Below are 22422 nucleotides of genomic sequence, written 5' to 3' on the forward strand. Positions count from 1 at the left end.
CAAATGGAATCAACAGCAGAGTAATTGAGGCAGAAGAATGAATAAGCGTGCTGAAAAACAGAATGGTGGAAATCACTGCGGCTGAAGAGAATGAAGAAAAAATGAAAAGAAATGAGGACAGCCTCAGAGACGTCTGGGACAACGTTTGCATTATTTGGGTCCCAGAAGGAGAAGCGAGAAAGGGCCTGAGAAAATATTTGAAGAGATTATAGCTGAAAACTTCCCTGACATGAGAAAGGAAACACTCAAGTCCAGGAAGAGCAGAGAGTCCCACAGAAGATAAATGCAAAGAAGAACATGCTCAGACACATATTAATCAAACTGACAAAAAAGACAAAGGAGAAAATACTAAAAGCAACAAATAACATATAGGAGAATCCCCATAACATTATCTGCTGATCTTTCAGCAGAAACTCTACAAGCCAGAAGGGAGTGGCATGATATATTTAAAGTGATGAAAGGGAAGAACCTACAACCCAAAATACTCTACCCAGTAAGGCTCTCATTCAGATTTGATGGAGAAATCAAAAGCTTTACAGACAAGCAAAAGCTAAGAGAATTCAGTACCACCAAACCAGCTTTACAACAAATCCTAAAGGAACTTCTCTAGGCAGTAAAGAAAAGGCCACAACTAGAATCAAGAAAATTATGAATGGGAAAGCTCACGGTATGTAAAGGCAAACATAAAGGTAGGAAATCATCCACACACAAATATGATATCAAAACCAGCAATCGTGAGGAGAGTACAAATGCAGGATATCGGAAATGCATTTCAAATTAAAAGACCAGCAACTTAAAACAATCTTGCACATACATAGACTGCTACATCAAAACCTCATGGGAACCACAAACCAAAAACCCACAGTAGATACACACACAGAAAAGAAAAGCAATCCAAACACAACACTAAAGATAGATATCAAATCACAAGAGAACAAAAGAGGAAGGGAAGAAAAAAGATCTTCAAAAACAAATCCAAAACAATTAACAAAATGGCAATAAGAACATACATGTTGATAATTACCTTAAATGTAAATGGATTTGATGCTCCAACCAAAAGACATAGACTGGAACGAAATAATGCCATTTGCAGCAACATGGATGGACCTAGGTTATCATACTAAGTGAAGTACGTCAGACAGAGAGACAAATATCATATGATATCACTCATGTGAAATCTAATTTTTAAAAAATGAGAAAAATGAACTTATTTACAGAACAGAAACAGACTGACAGATATTGAAAACAAACTTATGGTGACCAAAGGGGAAAAGTGGGGGGAAGGGATAAATCAGGAACTTGGGATTAACATATACACAGTACTATATATAAAATAGATAAGCAACAAGGACCTACTGGTATAGCACTGGGAAATCTACTCAATATTCTGTGATAAACTATATGAGAAAAGAATCTAAAAAAGAATGAATATATGTATAACTGAAATACTTTGCCGTATACCTGAAACTAACACACCACTGTAAATCCACTATACTCCAATAAAATTAAAACGAAAAAACAAACAAAAAAAACCCAACAGGGTCTCCAGAGGAAAGACTGAATGGGCTAGACTCTGAACCTGATGGCTGTTCAGCTGTGTCAAATTCTTTGACCCGTCCTTACCCATCAAACCCTGCTCGCTTGGTGGCTGCCCTTCCAGCACTGCTGACCCATAACCTTTAATTAAAGCCAGGACTTGGACATTTCAAGGATATTATGAACCCTGCTTAGATTGAAGGAGCCTAAGAAAATCAGTGCACGGAGTTCAGTGGAAACTCAGAGGAAGAGTTCTCCCCCCTCTTCACCACTCACCCCATGTGAGGACAGACTTACCCTTACTGGTTTAAGCTCATTTGCAAATTTAAAATCATCACATCTATTTCTTAGAATGCCAGCTACTGAGAGCCATAGTGAGGATTTTTAGAATGGAGTTCCAGAAATGACACAATATTAGTTTCAAAAGAAGTCATATTTGTAGGAGTAATGGAAAACACGAAGCTGTTGCCTTTTCTTTCTACTCTCTGGTTTTTATAATTCCTTTTGTAGAAAGTCTACTACTCAAGATGTGAGGTTGAAACGGATCCCAAAACGCTGGAATAAGCAGGCGGCCTTTTCCTGAGGTTGGAGTCATGAGAATGTTGTTGCTTAGTTAACTAGCTCTTGGATTTGGCATAACCCGGTTTTCTATAAGAAAGTACCCTCTTGGTAACATTCAGAGTGGCAAGCCTAGGAAATGCAAGCCACGAGGCTTAAAAACTCCTGGGCTGACTTCACGTAGATGTCAGTCTCTCTCATCGTCTATCTGAAAGACAGGAATGGTGACATTTGACTTGTGGAACCCTGTCCAGCAGGGATATTGGGAGATGTAACAGCAAGTACTGTTTATTTTCCCTCCTTCTCTCCATCCCAGTATCCCTGCCATTCTCTTCATAGGAACAGAGAGCACAGTGCAAGATCGTCACCCCCGCTGGGCATTTTCCTGGAGGTATCTAGCAGGTTATTTTGCAGGCAAATACCATAGCTGCCAACCAGAATTGTTGTTTAGAAAATGATGAGTCTTCCAGGGGAGTATAAGGAAAATTAAACAATATTCTCTCCCACCTGCATTTTTCTGAGCTCAGATTCTTCAGTTAAGGAATAATATATACTGTACATTTTTTTTCCACTACTAAAATTGTCTTTTGTATCCACTTTGTCTTAACTGCTTGTAGAAAGCCAAAGATTATAACCCATAATAAGTCGGTGCAGCAGATGGGAATGTTTTAAGCTCCCTTCAGTCTCTGGGATTAGGCGAGTCGAGAAGACAGTAAGATGTCACCATTAAAGCCAGAACTTGAACATTTCAAGGACCTTGGGAACCTTGCTTAGTTGAAGTACCTCTGGTAGTCCAGCTCCAAGGTGGGGGCAGCTCCAAGTTTGTGATTATTGTATTCACTGGTGCACATGCTGAAGAAACAGTACACAAAGCTGTCAGTACCCTTCAGTTTGGTTATTCAAAAATATTTCTTTTTCCCTTTTTTTCTTCCTTCGTTTAAAATGAAGATTTACTCTAATGTAGAAATTGTGACCCTTTGTTTTCTTCCAACTGAATTCACACAGCTTGGGTTCATGTATACATACACACACACACACACACACACACACACACACACATACATACATATAAATTTTGAGCTGGAACCTTGTTAGTGGTAAAGAAGTAGGTTTTAACCAAAAAAAGATGTTCTTTTTCCATATGGCTACCTCAGGCGAAGAGAAAAATGACTGAAGAGCCATGGAGTCTAATTTCTCTTGCAACAAAGTAAGAGTCGACGCTTCATACAGATGAAGTCAAAGTTGAAACCATTAAGACCTTTACTTCAGTCCTTCAGTTAAGCATACTGGGTATTTGTGTAATTCTGTTTCATAGTATGGAGATACGTAAGTAAGGTGGCAGATTACATAGCCCTGCTCACTGGAGACAGTGGGTGCAGGACAGAACAAGGGACTGAATTCTGAATAAAGGTCTCGTGAATATTTACAATGGTTGTACAAGGGTGGCCCCAAAGTCAGGCTGCCTGAGTTCACGGCAGCCCCACCCACCAGCGTAGGTGTCTTAGCCTCCCTTCACCTCCCTAAGTCGAAGTTTCCTCGGCTGGCGCACTATGCAGCTAAAGTAGTATCTACTACAAGACAGCTGGGAAGACCAGGTGAGGTAATCCATGGACTTCCTCGCAGCGTTCGGCTCATGGTATTTCCTCCACAAATGGTATCTGTGACTAATACTCAGCTCTGTGATCTTAGGCAATTCCCTAATTCCTTTGACTCTTGTCTGTTCCACTTGTTAAACAAGAATATTTACCCTGCCTGCCTACGGTATCGTTGTGAGGATCAAATGAGAACACGTATTGAAAAGACTTTTAAAAGTGAGTTGTTAACAAACCAGTTGGGAAGAGAGCGCTGTACACAGCACGACACCACTGGAAAACATTCCGAGGCAATGTGTAATCACGCATTGGCCTGTGAGGACCGAACAGGTTCAGAGAAGGCAGTTGTAGACATTCAGGGAAAGGAAGGAAGACTGTGGCCTTATGTTGGGGGCAGTCCACGCAGAGTGGAGGGGGGGCCTACCAGCTGAGCCTCGAAGACGAGATAGGAAGGATGCAGGTGGGAGAAGTGGATCCTGCCCTCACTTACCAGTCAGATGGCTAAGTTTTGCTATGCGTCTCCCCTCTCGTTCCAGGCGGAGTTGATTGGAAGCCTCACCCACAAGCTTGAGACCCTCCAGGAAGCCAAGGGGAGCCTGCTGATGGACATCAAGCTCAATAACGCCCTGGGGGAAGAGGTAGAGGCCTGGATCAGTGAGCTCTGCAAGCCCAATGAGATCGACAAGTACAAGATGTTCATCGGGGACTTGGACAAGGTGGTGAACCTGCTGCTCTCCCTCTCAGGACGCCTGGCCCGCGTGGAGAACGTCCTCAGTGGCCTTGGTGAAGACGCCAGTAACGAGGAAAGGGTAGGCCGCGTTAACAATTCCGCTCTACACTTTTCCTGCCCGAGCCCATGTACCCAGGGAAGTATGATTAGACAGGAGCCTTTCTAGAGACGGTCACCATCTCTCCGGGGCAGGGAGAGACTCCAACTTACAGGGAACAGAGGAGAAGGATCCTGCACGCCAAGATGTCATGCTGACCCCTCAGCCTCAGGGATACTTAGGAAAAGTTAAAAACGTGGGTGCCAGAGTTTCTTTCCTTCCTTTTTATCCCAGAAAAAGGAAAGGTAAAAGCATGATGGGGGTTGACATTAAAAAAAGGGAGAGGGACGACACAACTGTTCGGGATGAGGACAGGGCTCCCGGGAATCTGCAGGTGAGGGGCCACGGGCACTTGGTGAAGATGCACCCGCTGTGTCCATGGCAGCCTTTACCGGAATAACTGGTAGTGACAGCGGCGGCGATCCCAGATAGAATCTAAGTCCTCCCTCTGGGTCGGACGCTGTGGGCTTAGACACACTGTAGGTGCAGTCTCATAGAATCCTCACAACAGGCCAGTAGGCAACAGGGCCAGGACAGGAGGAGTCCTGCTGCAGCCCCCAAGTGTCATTCACCTCACTGAACTTAATTCCAGAGCTACAGAGCATTCTTCATGTGCTCAGCTGTACAGCACATATTTACTGAGTACCCGGTACATGCCACTCTCTGATCTAGGCACTTAGGACACTCTGTGAACAAAGCAGTCAGATCCCCACCCTCATGGAACAAACTTACCAAGGGAGGTCAGGTGATCGACGTAGCTATTTTTCATATATATGCCGAGGTGATGAGCGCTGCAGCCGTCAAGTGGTTCCTTTGCTTTCTGGCTCCTTCTAGCTCCAGCTCTCTCTTTCAGTGCTGTCAGGGATTTCCCAATTATTTCTCCGAATGTACTGCATTCAAAGGAAAGGTGTCTCTTGTCAAATAGATTTTTAAAGGACTGAAAGAAGTCTAGGCGGTAAGCATTTAGGAATGTGACTCAGCATCCAGGAACTTTCCGCAGCCCCTCTCCCGGCGAGTGCCCTCCTCGTGTAAACGTTCTGGGCCTTCGCTTCCTCACCTGCAAACTGTCTGACGGTGTTTGCCTCAAAAGTGTTGTCCTTTCCACCTTCCTTTCATCCGGAAAGCAGCTAACAAGAACCTGTCAGATGCCAGGTGCCCCGCGTGCTAGGGCTGAACGCTGCCTAAAAACAGGCCCGCCTTCGAGGAACTCAGCAGTCAGTGAGGAAAAGCAACGTAACCCGTGTAGAAGCGGCAATTGCATTTATGCTACAGCACAGCCATAAACTCGGAGCCATGAGAGCACCTCTCACGCGGTGTGGTGTGGTCAGGAAGGACTTCACACAAGTGCCGCTTGAATGGAGCCTAGGGGACTTCCTTAATTCCAGGTGGGCTGAGAGGGAAAGGGCTTTACCATTTAGGAGGAATGTCATGGACAAAGTCCAGACAGGCCATGGCGTGTTTAAGAATTGGTTTCCATGTGGTTGGTATGTCTAGAGCAGAGTGCCTCCTTGATTTACTTGTTTTTAAGGGAGACCGACAAGGGATAATGAAGCCACTGTCCCCCCAGGGCTAGCATCAGTGGGGAAGCCATCACTACCTCTGGACCTGGAGCAGCACGAGGAAGGGGCCCTTATCAGAACTCTAGCTGTAGCTGACCTGCGGCACTGAGGCCTGGGTGAAAAGTTGTAGCCACCACCCCCTGGCAAGGAGGGAGCCAGGGATAAAGGCCTCCATTTCTTCTCCCTCCCAGCTTCCGGCCTCCTGCCCATGACTGCCACTGGCCAAAACCAGCAGCCAGCAGGGTGCAGCTTCCCTGGACATAGAAGAGGAGGGTGGATCTGAAGGGGTAAACAGTATCCAGTGCAGAAAATAATCGCAAAGACCTGAGGGTCGTACTTTAGACTTTGGCCTGTAGGCCTGGAGAGCCATGAACTAATTTCATGACGTAATCAGCCTGGGGAGGGGTGAGGATGATGTTACAGTTGGGAGGTTTATTGTAAACATGGTCTAGCAAGATGGGTTTAGGCTGTTAATCTGGGCCATTGTCATGGAGATAGAGAATAGGGAGTGACTCAGAGAATGAGTTTGAATTAGCAGGGCATGTTAGATGACGGGAAGGATACAACAGAAGGTCATTCCAAGTTTCCCGTTCGGTCGCTTGGGTGGATGCCACAGGTATCTGAGATACGCAACATGGGAGCAGTTCTTACGGGAAGATGAGTTGAATTCAATTCTGGAACCACTCAGCACTTAAGTGCGCGTACACACTCTCAAGTACATACAAGTGCTTGCTCATCTGCAAGATACATCTGTATTAGTCTTTATGATTATTAGTCTTTGTTAAATAAAAGCGTAAATAGGCATAAGGAAAGGAGGAATAAATGGTTCAGTAAATGCCAGATTCAGGATTATTGTTACCAGTGAGGGGAGGAGGGGCATCGGGAGAACTCTATATATATAACTCATCAACTGAATATTTTGTTTTTAAACTGAAGCAAATATGAAACATGTTCAAGCTAAGATTTGGCACTGTTAATGATGGGCACACAGATCTTATACCATTCTCTATACAATACTGATGTTTAAAATATGTCATAATTTTTTAAAGGTGAGGAAGAGGTTCTCACTTTTTAACTTAACTTCCCTACGGTATTTTGAAACATGTCTTCATTGCAAATTCAGTCCCTGAGGGTTTCTTTTTTAGGTGTGTTTTTCTGATGAGGAGAAGGAAGCCTATGAAAATGGAGATATTTGTAAGATTAACCTATTAACTTTCCACTTTTCCTCTAGGCGTTATTAGGTAAGATCTGACAGGCCAGTTCAAGGGGAGTTCAGGGCAGAGACACATGAGCCTTTCATAACCCTACATAAGCTAATCTGTGTTGAGGTATATATTTAAATATTCTTATTTCTTGATTAATTTCCACTTTAAAGTTTCTCATTCACTTTAGCCTGAAGAGTCTGGTTAAATGTAAAATTTTTAAAAATGTTAATGACAGCGTGTTGAGTAAAAGGCCACATTACAGACTTCTGTAAAGTCTAAAGATAATACGCTGTCTTGCCATTGGGTCTGTATAAGAAACTCTCAGAATATGAACTTGCCATCATTGCCAAATAGAATTTCTCTCATGTTAGATTCAGAGGCCTGAAAAATGGAAACTGATTTTTTCGGAGATGGTAAATAATAATGTTCCCACTGTTGATTATGGATTGGGGCAGAGTTTCTCAAACTTTAACTGCAAAGAATCGCCCGAAAGGCTCCTTCAACCACAGACCCCTAAGCCCCACACCTCCAGAACTTTTGATTCAGTAGGTGGAAGGGGGCCTGAAATTTTGCATTTCTAACAAATCCCCGGGAGATGCTGCTGGTACCCACTTTGAGGACCACTGTAAAATGGAAATACTTGTAAACACTCAAGGTACCTTGATGACTGGCTTTTTTTCCCTTCAGTTGTTTAACTGTGGTAAACTACATATAAGATTTGCTGTCGTAATCATTTTTAGCTGTACAGTTCAGTAGCATTAACTATGTTAACATTGTTGTGTAACGGATCTCCAGAACTTTCTCATCTTGCGAAACTGAAACTCTATACCCACTGAAACAGCAACTCCCCCTCCTTTCTCCCCTCCCCCAGAGCCTAGCAACCACCATTCTACTTCGTGTCTCTATGACTGTAGACTATTCTAAGGACCTCATATAAATGGAATCCTGATTGTTCTTCTAAGTCTAGAAGCCTTACAGTAAAGCCATTACCCCAGCCAATTTTAACATAATCTCTCAAATTAAAGCTGCCACATGACTTTATAAGTTAGAGAACCATGTATCTGCAACCTAAGGGTAATGAACCGATTTTCAAACGACTGAGTCTCCTTACTTTAGATCGACAATCAAAATAGAAACTTAGACACTGCACCGTCCTGAAAAAGGTCTCTCTGCGGGCAGTTCGGTTCTTTTCCCCGTTCTGCTGGCCCTTGGCTGATCTGCTTGTTTCGCCCTGGCAGAGCTCTCTCAACGAGAAGAGGAAGGTCCTGGCTGCACAGCACGAGGACGCGCGGGAGCTCAAGGAGAATGTGGACCGGAGGCAGCGCGTGGTGCTGGACATCCTGGCCCATTACCTTTCCAAGGAGCAACTCCAGGATTACCAGCATTTTGTGAAAATGAAGTCGACACTCCTCATCGAGCAGCGGGAGCTGGACGACAAGATCAAGCTGGGCCAGGAGCAGGTCAAGTGTCTGCTGGAGAGCCTTCCCTCGGATTTCGTGCCCAAGGCAGGGGCCCTGGCTCTGCCCCCAGGCCTCGCCGGTGACGTGACTGCCGTGGGAGGGTGGACTGTCAGTATTTTTCCAACAGTAACCTCTCCACTTTAACCTCTTCTCCAGGACCCAACGAAGAGCCCACCCCTTCTCTCAACACTATTTAATCTGAAAAACGTTTCAGTACAAGCCAGCCTGTAAACTCTGTGGGTTATGGGGGTTTTTCTGGATAAAAGGAAAAAAATTCCATCCAGGAAAAAGCCTGTCTTTTCCTTCTCGCCCTTCATGATTGATTATTCTGAGAGCTTGAATGCTGCTGGGAACTTACCCCTTTCTGTTGTCACTTCGTGGTAGAAAGAAAATTAATGAAACTGTGCGAACTGATCGGAGGGTGTCTGTTTAGTTTTCCACAGGCTTGAGGCAACGTGGATAAGTGCGTGTCACCCTCAGGAATGTACCCACAGTGGCCTTCCCTGCTTGTGGGCAGTGCATCCTGACGACAGGTACGCGTACTTAAGGGTCTGCAACATAAAGCCTTAAAGAGAAACACAAACAGGAGAAAACTGTCAAACTTTGAACGTTGTTATTTATATTTTTAAAAATGAAAAAGATCATTGTTTGTGTGCTAACCACTTACTTGATTCTGTTTTGTGGTGGACGTAGACGGTTACCTTTGAGCTTTGTATTTTGTGAGAACCTTAATGAAACGAAGAATTCCAAAGACAGTCACATTGAGTGTGGAGACTTTTTTCTTAAACTCTCAACAGTGAGTAGACCTTCAGTGCTTGTCTTAAGCTGAGTATGGCAGAGCCCCGGCTGCCACTGCTGCCAGTCTTCATCACTGTGCTCCCGCAGCAGTCGGGAGCACACGCGCCTTCCCAGGAAGAAGGCTTTGTGCAGCATGGCGATCGTATCCTTTCCTAGTGCTTCCTATCATTATCACTGGCGTGGAGAGAAAGCTAAATTTTACTAACAAGGACAACTCTCCAACCTGTTGACAAGGAGGCCGGAACCCAAGTCAATTCAAAACTGAATTCATGCTGTCCTCCTATACGAGATTTGAGCTAAATACAACTTCTTTGGTGAGCTATTTTAGCGGGCTGTTTTAATGATGCTTTTCAAAAAAGTTTCTTTTCCTAAAATGTCAAACTTATCAACTACATTTTCACTGAAAACTCCCTCCTTAACCTCTGAAGACTGATTTTGCACTATTCTGCTTCAATAATAACATCTGAGAGGGTACTCGAGAGCCTAAGATGTAAGTTTATTAAAATATAGAGACTGGAAGGTGGAAGGAGATGATGGGCCAGCGACCAGGCTATGTTGTCAGCTGCCGGAGATGGCAACAACCCAATACTTTAAGCAGGTGGTGAATCCCAGGCTGTGCTTTAGTTCTGTTGTTGTTTTTACATGGGTTGAATCCTCGGATGTGGGGGGGGGGGGGGGGGGGTGGCCAACTGTGCCGATTTGGGCTACAAGTACTATAGCAGCCAGTCCTAGAGAACTGGGAGAGTAAAGTTCTTAGGAGGGTATCAAACGCTCGTTTTTCTTAGTACATTTTGATGAATGGAAATTTTCTGGTTAAGAACTTCAGAAACGTAGTTTTGACCCCCAATACAGATGTATTTTGATGAACTTAGAATCAATAGGCCACCCACAGATTTCTCCTGAGCCATCAACAAAAGCCATTGCTTCATTCTTCGGAGGTTTTACACTGTCAGACTGCATTATAAGACGGCACCTTGGTTTCCCAGGAATGTTTTCAAAAGCTTATCTCTTACATCTAGAGGTTCCATCTCCCAGGGAATCAGTAGAACCAGGGACAGCATTCAGTAGCCACACTGCATGGTCATTTTGAAGTAAAAAAAAACAGTACCTCCAACTGACTTTTCATCAGACTTAGGCCAACACAGGAGCCTGAGATGAACTCCAACCGGTGTGTCTTGCTGATACTGAGTGGTTTCCCTGAGGTCAGAGCAGGTTGAAGCTAGCCAGCAAATGTCTGCAGCAGTTCTTGGTGAAGTTCCTCAGGGGATTCTGGGGCTCCCAATTCCCAACACTCTTCTAAATTATCCTTAGGGATTTGACTGGGAACGTTGTACACATTCAGTCTTTTTCATCACTTTTCTAATTTATACATGTCAAAGTAAGTGACCCCCCCCAGAGCAGAGCAGGTGATACTGCGAGGCACCACAAGCACCTGAAAGGGATGATGCTCTGAGGGTAGTTATCCCTTCTTTTGTTCCGTTGAAATGTTGTTCTGCTACGTGAGATGAGTGAGGTACCGAGTATGACTGTGAAATCTAATTCTCAGGCGGATGTGATATTTATAACAGGGCTTTTGACCTCTGTGCTCTGATGAGAAGAAATCACTAACCTAATTTTCATTGTTAACTTGAACTAGATAATAAGCCTATTCTTTATCCCTCTCCTATTTTGCATTCTTTCCCTACTATTAAAAAAAATTATTTAAAAAATTCATCCGCAGTAGAAGCCACCTTTTCCCTCCGAATAGCATCCTCGGCCAACATCACGGGCACAGCAACCATGAGCAAGCTGTTGGTCAGGATTTCAGGACACACATTACATCATCAGGAATGTCTGTTCGGTCAATAATTGTCCCTGTGGATACGATCCTTTCAGAGATACCATGTCCCGTGAGAAGTCAGGTGGGAGTGGGATGGCCTTGCTGATACTCAAGAATCCTTCCAAGTTCCAAGAAAGGACAATGTCCTACGACATAACTGGGAGGCTTCCAACTTCCTGGGCCCCTGGAGAAGTTCCTGGGCTTGTTGCTACATGTTGTCTGACTCAGCCTTTTCTCATGCTGCTTTGCATCTTGTGGTGGCTGCTTGACCCCAAAGAATGCAGGGAGGGTCCATAGTCAACAGGTCTTGAGTTTCTCCCAGAGGCACTGTCGAAACCAAACATTTTTTTCCTTTGCTCCAGGGGATCATTTTATGGTGATGAAGACCATCAACTGGTTTTCAGACTTGAAGATGAGCAAGTTTGGGTCAGCTCCCAAGAGTCTGTTGAAATGAGGAGTGAGGGCTTAACTGAGGTTCTTTGGGGCGTATAAAGCAGAAACCAGGGACTTCCCTGGCGGTCCAGTGGTTAAGACTCCGTGCTTCCACTGCAGGGGGCACGCCTTCGATCCCTGGTCAGGGAACTAAGATCCGACATGCTGCAGGGCATGGCAAAAAAAGATATTAAAGCAGAAACCAGCCTGGGAAATCCCAGTTTTCCTATTACTCCATTGTTAATATCTGATCCAAAGTCACTTCTGAGTTTGATAGATCACAGTCATTCCTAATATGAGTTCTACCGTGAAGTTTGTTTTTTATTCAAGCATCTTTTATTAAAGTATTGGGCTTTTTTTCTGGATAACTTGGAAAATGTTGGCTTTTTATTCTTATATGTTTCCAACTTTTTCTCTTTAGTTTAATTTTCTATGATATTACTGGCTTTATTCTGTCACGTTGGAATTATTTTTCCTTTCTTAGAATAAAATGAGTTTTATTCACCTTACTGCTGGGAGGAAAAGGAAGAACTTGAGCGAGAAATAACTTCTCCATCTCCAGCAAGACATGGCCAGGTGAACGTGAAGGGGCCTTTCTACCCAGAAATAGATTATTGGGGCCAAGGTATTCACTGCTGCCTGAACTCTCTGGGACGAAGCATGGAATAAAATGATAAAGGCCATTTTGATACCAGGGACACGTGAACGGTGTTCTAGTTTATTCTTATTTCTAAATGAAACCTTACTTTTCTTAAGGGAGCTCATTCAGACACTAACTCAATCATGGTTTCTCAAAGTACAGTCAAGGTAGCACCCGCATCAGAGTAACGGGTACTTGTTATAAAAAGGCCAGTTGCTGGGACACGAACAAGTAGGCTGGGAACCTGCATCTTAACAAGTTCCCCAGTTTATTCTGATGTACTCTAACATCCAAGAGCCTCTTACCCCTGTCGTTTGTACGGTTTTTATTGTTAGGATCACAGTTAGACTGGCGTGAATGTATATCATAATAATCCCAGAAATTCGAAGCCCTGTCACATTTACTCTCATTAACTACATTTTTATGAGTTAATACTGTCCCCACAATTAAATCATCCTCAAGGTTGTGATATGGGTTCCCCCCCCCAGCCCCCGCTCACTCCCTCCTAGATCTGTCTTAAATTTAAACAAGCTAAGTACTTATTCAGGCTAAGTGCACTAATTATTTCCCCCCCAAAGGAATCAGCTTATCAAACCATGTCAGTAATCTGAAGTGCTGCCATGATACCTGTACTCACCTGAAATCACGACTGACCTTTGCAGTGGGGACCGTACTCAGATCTCTGTGGCTTCATCACTAGTCTCGCGCTACCTATGGGTTAGAATTTCTCTTGGCTTGGATCTGACAGTCTAGGTAATGAAACAAAAATGTGTTCCTTTCCTTTGAGAAGTGAAAGGAGCCATCAACTGATTTTAAAAGGCTAAAATCAAAATTAGGCAGGAAAAAAGTTGTGGAGAAAGAAACTGGTTCCCTTAGTCCTGCCTCATTCTATAAATTCCTCTCAAATCTTCTATAAGTGGAAAAGCAGCTGCATTTCTTGCTAAGACATCAGTATTGCTATTGCTTTACACAGTGGAAGTTTAGTATGAGAAATTATTGTATTCTGATAAACAAGTACCTATAGAATATAAGTAAATTCTGTATGATACCCTTGAGCTAAGGAAGAGTACCCAAGAAAAGGTAAACTTGGAAAGGGCCGCCCTCACAAAGGCTGGGGTTCAGAGCTTTTTGGAGAACTCAGTCCACTGACAGCAGAGAATTTTGTTCTTTGCCCAGGCCAGAAGCCGGTCTGCAGTCCCTGGGCAAGCAGGAGGCAACCCAGAGCATAGACATGCACAGGTAGTGGAGGCCTGCAGAGGGGCTGGCTGCTCAGTGAAAACCCTCTGAGTCAGGTTATCTGCTAGGGGCCTGAGGGAAGAGGGTATTGGCAGAATGCCTGTGGGGCACGGATGCAAGCAGGAATCCTTCAAGGTGTGTCAAGTCCACACGGCTGGGAGAAGGTTATCCCTGCTGAGGCTGCAAGGTCACTGAGGTGACCCATGGTTGGGGCAGAACTCCCTCAGATACCCTCACACCACGCCACTCCTGCACCAGGCAGCAGCGCAAACAGCAGGGTATAGTCCTTTCCTTCCCTCCTGCCCTCCAGCGCCCTCTACTGAGAAAGCTTAACGTCACGCTCGCTGTGAAGGAGATTCAAGTGTCCGCTGTCACAGAGCATGTACTGAAGGGGGAATGTGGAGCTAAGAGGCAATAAATTGGTAACTAGCACAGATTTATTCTTCTAGATCATTACCCTAGCATTATCTTCTGGTATCATATAGAATTTTGTAGTTGTTGATTCTGTAAGAACTTTCTCTGATAATAAAGAAAAAAACCTATCAAATGGACAATTTCTATCTCTTGAAAGAGGTGTCAAAAGGAAAGCAGTTTCTCATTTGTTTTCTTTAAATGTGCTTCACACATTCATATTCCTCAAAGTACCTAAAGCAATAGATTTAGAATGAGGCCTATTTAAGAGCACGTGTAAGTTCTGTACCTGTCGATCTCTGTCTGGCTATGATGCCTCTGTACACCTCTGTGAGTCTCTCTGTCTCTTCATGTGTCTCCACACGCATACCTTTCTGTCTCTGTGTGTTTTTGTCTACCTCACTCTAGGGTTGTCATCTTTCTGTTTCTTCATTTCCCAAATAATTCCAGTTATATTTTTTCTTTTTTTGGGGGGGGGTGTAGGGGTGACTTAGAAAGGATAATGGGAATAAATAAAGAGCTAGAAGGGAAGATGACCTGAGTGTAAAGTCAAGAATGCGCTCTTTTTCCAATTTAGGGAAATGTTTTCACCTCCTTCAAGCTCATTCAAAAAAGAGAGAGACAGGTAAAGGAAGACTCTGCAAACTTGGCAATGTGTATAAATATGTGTAAGAGTGAATGAGAGCTATTTCCCTTCTCTAATTAGAACAGAGTATAGGAATTGGCTTTATTTTTCAGTAATAGGAATTGAGGGGATAAGGAACAACTCAACAAAGAGGACTCATAGGCACTGGACTGAGAATTTAAGAACACTAATCTTCCTTCCTGACAATTAAAAGAAAAAGAAAAGAATATAGATCTACGTGGTATGAAATGATTTGGAAGCAGATTTATTAAAAGGCAGGAAGAGGGCTTCCCTGGTGGCGCAGTGGTTGAGAGTCCGCCTGCCGATGCAGGGGACGCGGGTTCGTGCCCCGGTCCGGGAGGATCCCACGTGCCGCGGAGCGGCTGGGCCCGTGAGCCATGGCCGCTGAGCCTGCGCGTCCGGAGCCTGTGCTCCGCAGCGGGAGAGGCCACAACAGTGAGACGCCCACGTACTGCAAAAAAAAAAAAAAAAAAAAAGGCAGGAAGATAGTCTGACTTCCCTTTCAGGGCTAGGGTTCTGTGCAGGTAGGTGGGCAGAAAGTGAACTGCAGCTTAGGATATAAACAGACATTATTCCAAGTTTACTCAGAAAGTTTAATAATGAGTTTAATAATAAACTCAGTTTAAGAACACATCACTCGATGTGTTTTGATATTACTATTTAATACTCTGAGGAAACTTCCCCCAAATCAAGGAGTAATTACTTTAATCCATGTTTGAAACCCTGAATAGACATGTATTCTTTACAGTGAGAATGCAAATCCTTTTCCTCCTCCATTTTTTCCTGACCTTTTCTACAAATCTTACCGAAGACTTCTTGGTTTTGAACAATAAATTTTGAAGGTGATATAACAGGGTTGACGAACAAATTGCAATAAGGTCTTCTTGCAAATGTCAGTTAAAAAGCTAACGAAGGAATAATGTGCTTAGGAATAAGTAACTAAGGAAATAATTTCAAGTTGTGGTTAAATAACGTGCCTCCGGGCTTCCCTGATGGCGCAGTGGTTGAGAGTCCGCCTGCCGATGCAGGGGACACGGGTTCGTGCCCCGGTCCGGGAGGATCCCGCGTGCCGCGGAGCGGCTGGGCCCGTGAGCCATGGCCGCTGAGCCTGCGCGTCCGGAGCCTGTGCTCCACAACGGGAGAGGCCACAACAGTGAGAGGCCCGTGTACCGCAAAAAATAAAAAAAAATAAAAAATAACGTGCCTCCACAGGTAGACAAGAGAAAAGCATCTTTGGGAAGTACAGCAGGAAATGTGCATGGTCATCATTACTCTGGGAACTTCAATATGTGCACTGGCGTGGCTAATTGAGAAGGTATATCATAGGCCTGCTAACAAAAGTAGAACCACAGCTCTTCAGGTCGAATGGATCAGGAATCAGTGGGAGGTGGCCAACCAAAGGACTTCTGTCCATCATGCACAAATACAAATACACGTAATACATGAATACAAATCAGTAATAAAAAGACAACCCAATTTTAAAAGCTTGGCAAAAGAATCAATGAGACATTTCACAAAGGAAGATCTATGAATGGCCGATAAGCACACAGAAAGGCGATGGACATCTCAAACTTCTCAGAGAAACAGAAATTTAAACCACAATGAGATTCTGCTACCCACTCACTAGAATGACTAAACTCAAGTGTTGGTGACTCAGTGGAGTTCCTACGCATTCTGCTAAACGAGTAACCCACTTCAGAGAACTGTTTGGTAGTTCTTTACAAAACAAAAAATATATATTTACCCTATGATCTAGCACTTCCACTTTTAGGTAGTTACTCTAAAGAAATTAAAATATGTCTCCACAAAAAAGACTTGTACAAGATGTCTATAGCAGCGTGCGTGAATCACAATAGTCAAAAAAACTGAAAACAACTCAAATCTCCATCAACAGGTAAACAGATAACAAAACTGCAGTACATTAGTACAATGGAATACTATCAATGCATTTTTTTAAAAAAAGAATAAACTATTGATACATGTAACCACATGGATGAAAAACACTGTTAAGCAAAGGAAATTACATACAAAAAAAAGTATATATTGTATGAATCCATTCATATCAAGTTCTAGAACAGGCAAAACTAACCTGTGTTGGTAGAAATGATAAAGTGGTTGCCTGGGGATGCAGGGGAGCTGATTGATTCAAACTGAACAAAAGAGAACTTTCTAGGATGACAGATATATTCTATATCTTGCTTTGAGCTATGGTTACACAGGTGTATGAAATCATCAAAATTCATCCAACTTAACATTTAAGATCTGTGCATAATACTGATTGTAAATTATACCTCAGTTTAAAAAACAGTGATGAGGAAAAGTGAGAAACTAGGGCAAATTAGATATTTGATACTGACTAAATAGGTAGCTGGTTTTTATCCTTCATACAATTATTGGAGATCGTGATGATAGCAACTCCCGGGGATGTTTTTATCATGGTGAGGGTGTAGCCCAAGTTGCTGTAACAACTAGATATTTTAAAAAACAGAGTCCAGTTCAAAATGGCAACATAGGAGGCTCCTGAATTCACCTCCTCCCACTGAATCTACAGCTACACATAGAACAATTCCCTCTGAAAAAAAAAAAAAATCCAGAAACTAGCCAAGCAACTCCTATACATTGGATGAACAAGAAGAAAACAGGCTGGAGAGGCTGAAACACAATCTCACCAAACCCCACCCTGGGTGTTGTTGACAACAACTGGGGGAGGAAGTCACGACTCCCAGCTTCTCCCTGAGGAGTAAAGGGTTTGGATTACACATCTGGTGCCCCAACTTTTAAGACTTCCACCTGAGAGATGGCCCCTCAAAACATCTACCTCTGAAAGCCAACAGGGCTTCTGTCCCTAAGACTCAGAAGGCTATAGTGAACCAAGAAACAGTTCTTAAGGGACTTGCAAAGACTCACTGTAGCTGTCCTCACCAGGGCACCGTGCAGAGGCAGCAGACAGAAGAGCCCAGTCTTTCTGTGAAAGAGGCCTATTTGCAGATCTTAAAAGCTGTGGCCTGAGGGTCAGGCTTCTAATTTACCACATATGGGCGGCGGGGGGCGGGGGTTAGCTACTGCAATCCTCTCCAGAGACCAGGGAGGCCAGTGGGTACTAGTTTCATGCCCTCCCTCTGCCCTGCCCCACGTTGCCCGTATCTCCATAAAAAGGATCTTGTACACACACCTGGCATCCTGGCTTTCATGGCTGCTGCCCAGAGGACACATCCTATGATAGCCTGGCTCTGGTGGCCAGCAGGGCTTCTGTTCAAGGGTTCAACAGGATGGTAGCAAACAAGAAACAGCTCTTAACAGCTATTACCCCAGGGCTCAGTGCAGAGGAAAGAGACAGAAATGTCCATCTCCTAGTCTGCCTGAGGGTCTGGCTCCAGTCAGCCTGCATCTAGGTGCTGACTGAGATCCTCCCTTTGGGTCACTGATGGGGCTTGGCACACCGTCAACTACTGGTGGCTACTAAGCACAAAGAAAGCAGCTTGAACAATCACAAACATTTGAGAGACAACCAAGAACCAGGGCATGGTTGAATGATAAACAAGGCCAAACCTTTAAAACTGGGAGAGGAGGCTGTTTTTTCTAACGCACAGAAACCAGCACAGTCGAAGAAAATTAAGAAAGGGAAGAACATATTTTAAACAAAAGATAAAACTCCAGAAAAAGACCTTCATGAGGTGGAGATAAATGATTTACTTGATAAAGAGTTTAAAATAATGGCCATAAAGATGCTCACCAAGGTCAAGAGAACAATGTGTGAACAAAGTGAGAATTTGTAAAAGGAGAGAGATATACAAGAAAATATCAAACAGAAATCACATAGCTAAGGATGACATGATACTATATATAGAAAACCCTAAAAACTCCACACAGAAACTACTAGAACTGATAAATGATTTCAGCAAGGTAGCAGGATACAAAATTAACGTACAGAAATCAGTTGCATTTCTTAATGCTAACAATGAAATAGCAGAAAGAACATAAAGAAAAATACCTTTTAAAATCACACCAAATAAATAAATAAAGGGGAATAAACCTGACCAAGGAGGTGAAAGACTTATATGCTGAGAACTATAAAACATTAATAAAGGAAATTAAATATGATTCAAAGAAATGGAAAGATGTCCCACGCTCTTACATCAGAAGAATTAATATTGTTAAAATGGCAATACTACCCAAAGCAATCTACAGATTTAATGCGATCCCTATCAAATTACCCATGACATTTTTTCACAGAACTAGAACAAATAATCCTGAAACTTACACGGAACCATAAAAGACCTGGAATTGCCAAAGTTATCCTAAGGAAAAAACACAAAGCAGGACTTTGTGCCAGACTTTAGACAATACTACAAAGCTACAGTAATCAAAACAGTGTGGTATTGGCACAAAAACAGACATACACATCAATGGAACAGAATAGAGAGCCCAGAAGTAAACCCACACACCTATGGTCAATTAATCTTCAACAAAGGAGACAAGAATGTAAAATGGGAAAAAGTGTCTTCAGCAAGTGGTGCTGGGAAAGTTGGACAGCTGAATATAAATCAATGAAGTTAGAACACACTCTCACACCATGCACAAAAACTAAACTGAAAATGGGTTAAAGACAAATATAAGACAAGACACCATAAAACTCCTAGAAGAGATCATAGGCAAAACATTCTCTGACGTAAACTGCACCAATGTTTTCTTAAGTCAGTCTCCCAAGACAATAGAAATAAAAACAAAAATAAACAAATGGGACCTAATCAAACTTACAAGTTTTTGCACAGAAAAGGAAACCATAAAGACAACCTATGGAATGGGAGAAAATATTTGCAAATGATGTGACTGACAAGGGCTTAATTTCCAAACTATACAAAGAGCTCAGACAACTTGACAATAAAAAAACAAACAACCCAATCAAAAATTGGGCAGAAGACCTAAATAGACACTTCTCCAAAGAAGACATATGGATGGCCAAGAGGCATATGAAAAGATGTTCAACATCACTAATTGTTAGAGAAATGCAAATCAATACAATGAGGTACCACCTCACACCGGTCAGAATGGCTATCATCAAAAATTCCACAAACAGGGCTTCCCTGGTGGTGCAGTGGTTGAGAGTCCGCCTGCCGATGCAGGGGACACAGGTTCATGCCCCAGTCTGGGAAGATCCCACATGCCACGAAGCGGCTGGGCCCGTGAGCCATGGCCGCTGAGCCTGCGCGTCCGGAGCCTGTGCTCCACAACGGGAGAGGCCACAACAGTGAGAGGCCCGCGTACAGCAAAAAAAATCCACAAACTATAAATGCTAGAGAGGATATGGAGAGAAGGGAACCCTCCTACACTGTTGGGAATGTAAATTGGTGCAGCCACTATGAAGAACAGTATAGAGGTTCCTTAAGAAAGTAAAAATAGAGCTAACATATGATCCTGAAATCCCATTCCTGGGCATATACCCAGAGAAAAACATGGTCCGAAAGGATACATGCACCCCAATGTTCATTGCAGCGCTGTTTACAATAGCCAAGACATGGAAGCAACCTAAATGCCCATTGACAGAAGAATGGATAAAGAAGATGTGGTACTTATATATAATGGAATATTACTCAGCCATTAAAAAGAATGAAATAATGCCATTTGCAGCAACATGGATGGACATAGAGATTGTCATACTGAGTGAAGTTAGTCAGACAAAGAGTATCATATGATATCGCCTATATGCGGAATCTGAAAAAAGTGATACAAATGAACTTATTTACAAAACAGAAACAGACTCACAGACTTAGAGAATGAACTTATGGTTACCAGGGAGGAAGAGTGGGGGGTTGGGATAGTTAGGAAGTTTGGGATTGACATGTACACACTGCTATATTTGAAATGGATAACCAACAAGGACCTACTGTATAGCACAGGGAACTCTGCTCAATATTCTGTAACAACCTTACTGGGAAAAGAATTTTTAAAAGAATACATACATGTATATGAAAAAAAATCCAATGCCCTTTTTCACAGAAATAGAATAAACAACCCTAAAATTTATATGGAACCACAAAGACCCCAAATAGCTAAAGCAATTTTGAGAAATAAGAACACAGCTGGAAGCATCAGACTTCTTGATTTCAAACTATATTACAAAGTGATAGTAATCAAGACAATATGCTACTGGCATAAAAACACACACATAGATCAGTGGAACAGAATAGAGAGCTCAGAAATCAACCCCTGAGGGCTTCCCTGGTGGCGCAGCGGTTAAGAATCTGCCTGCCAATGTAGGGGACAGGGGTTCAAGCCCTGGTCTGGGAAGATCCCACATGCCACAGAGCAGCTAAGCCCATGCACCACAACTACTGAGCCTACGCTCTAGAGCCCACGTGCCACAACTACTGAGCCCATGAACCACAACTACTGAAGCCCGCACACCTAGAGCCCATGCTCCGTGACAAGAGAAGCCACTGCAATGGGAAGCCCACATGCAGCAATGAAGACCCAACGCAGCCAAAAATAAATAAAATTTAAAAAAAAAGAAATCAACCCATGCATACATGGTGAATTAATTTATGACAAAGGAGCCAAGAATATACAATGGGGAAAAGATAGTCTCTACAATAAATGGTACTGGGAAAACTGGACAACAACATGAAAAAGAATGAAACTGGACCACTATCTCACACCACACAGAAAAATCAACTCACAAGGGATTAAAGACTTGAAGACCTGAAACCTTACAATCTATGTAAGTTCCTTGACATTGATCACAACAATGATTTTTTGGATTTGACACCAAAAAGCAGAAATAAACAAGTGGAACTACATCAAACTAAAAATCTTCTGTACATCAAAGGAAACATCAACAAAATGGAAAGGCAGCCTACAGAATGAGAGAGAATATTTGCAAACCACTTATCTGATAAGGGGCTAACACCCAAAATATACAAAGAACTCATACAACTCAACATCAAAAAAAATAAGCAACCTAATTTAAAAATGGGCAGAGGACCTAAACAGATGTTTTTCCAACAAAGACATAGTGATACCTAACAGACACATGAAAAGGTGTTCAACATCGCTAATCATCACAGAAATGTAAATCAAAACCGCAAGCTATCACCTCACAATTGTTAGAATGGCTATTACCAAAAAGATAAGAAATAACAGGTGCTGTCAAAAATGTAGAGAAATGGGAACACTTATGTACTGTTGGTGGGAATGTAAATTGGTACAGCCACTACAGAAAATAGTATAAAGTTTCCTCAAAAAATTAAAAATAGAACCACCATATGATCCAGCAATCCCACTTCTGGGTATTTAACTGAAGGAAATGAAATCAGAATCTTAAATATCAGCACGCCCATGTTCACTGCAACATTATTTACAATACTCAAGACATGGAAACAACGTAAGGGTCCATCAATAGATCAATGGATGAATGGGATGAGCAAAATGTGTGAAGGTGGTCAAAAGGTACAAACTTGCAGTTATAAAATAAATAAGTCCTGGGGATGGAATGTACACAGTGACTATAGTTAATACAACTATACTATAAGGACGTCCCTGGTGGCACAGTGGTTAAGAATTTGCCTGTCAATGCAGAGGACACAGGTTCGAGCCCTGGTCCAGGAAGACTCTACATGCTGTGGAGCAACTAAGCCCGTGCACCACAACTTCTGAGCTCGTGTTCTAGAGCCAGTGAGCCACAACTACTGAGCCCACACTCTCTG

General features: G+C 42.9%; 1 protein-coding gene and 1 long non-coding RNA gene across 7 annotated transcripts in view; one reads left to right on the forward strand and one right to left on the reverse strand.

Moving 5' to 3' along the window:
* The window catches only part of SHROOM3 (shroom family member 3), a 311495-nt gene extending 301999 nt beyond the window's left edge, over nt 1–9496 (forward strand). For 5 of the 6 annotated variants that reach the window (XM_032632338.1, XM_032632340.1, XM_032632339.1 and 2 more), the window contains 2 exons: nt 4223–4495; nt 8516–9492. In XM_032632338.1, coding sequence (XP_032488229.1) covers nt 4223–4495; nt 8516–8881 — 639 coding nt within the window. In that variant the 3' untranslated portion in view covers nt 8882–9492. Of the gene's footprint in view, nt 1–4222; nt 4496–8515 lie in introns of all 6 variants that reach the window. The other variant, XM_032632342.1, reaches the window with a different exon arrangement.
* Nucleotides 1420–19149, reverse strand: LOC116754121. Its single transcript, XR_004349961.1, has 7 exons — nt 13064–19149; nt 9096–11951; nt 8630–8825; nt 5571–6809; nt 5246–5403; nt 4177–4312; nt 1420–2946 (listed from the first exon to the last, which is right to left on the reverse strand). It is a non-coding gene; the product is annotated as an uncharacterized LOC116754121 (long non-coding RNA).
* Nucleotides 19150–22422: the final 3273 nt, after the last annotated feature.

This window comes from Phocoena sinus, chromosome 5 (assembly GCF_008692025.1).
Source record: "Phocoena sinus isolate mPhoSin1 chromosome 5, mPhoSin1.pri, whole genome shotgun sequence".
Classification (NCBI taxonomy): Eukaryota; Metazoa; Chordata; class Mammalia; order Artiodactyla; family Phocoenidae; genus Phocoena; species Phocoena sinus.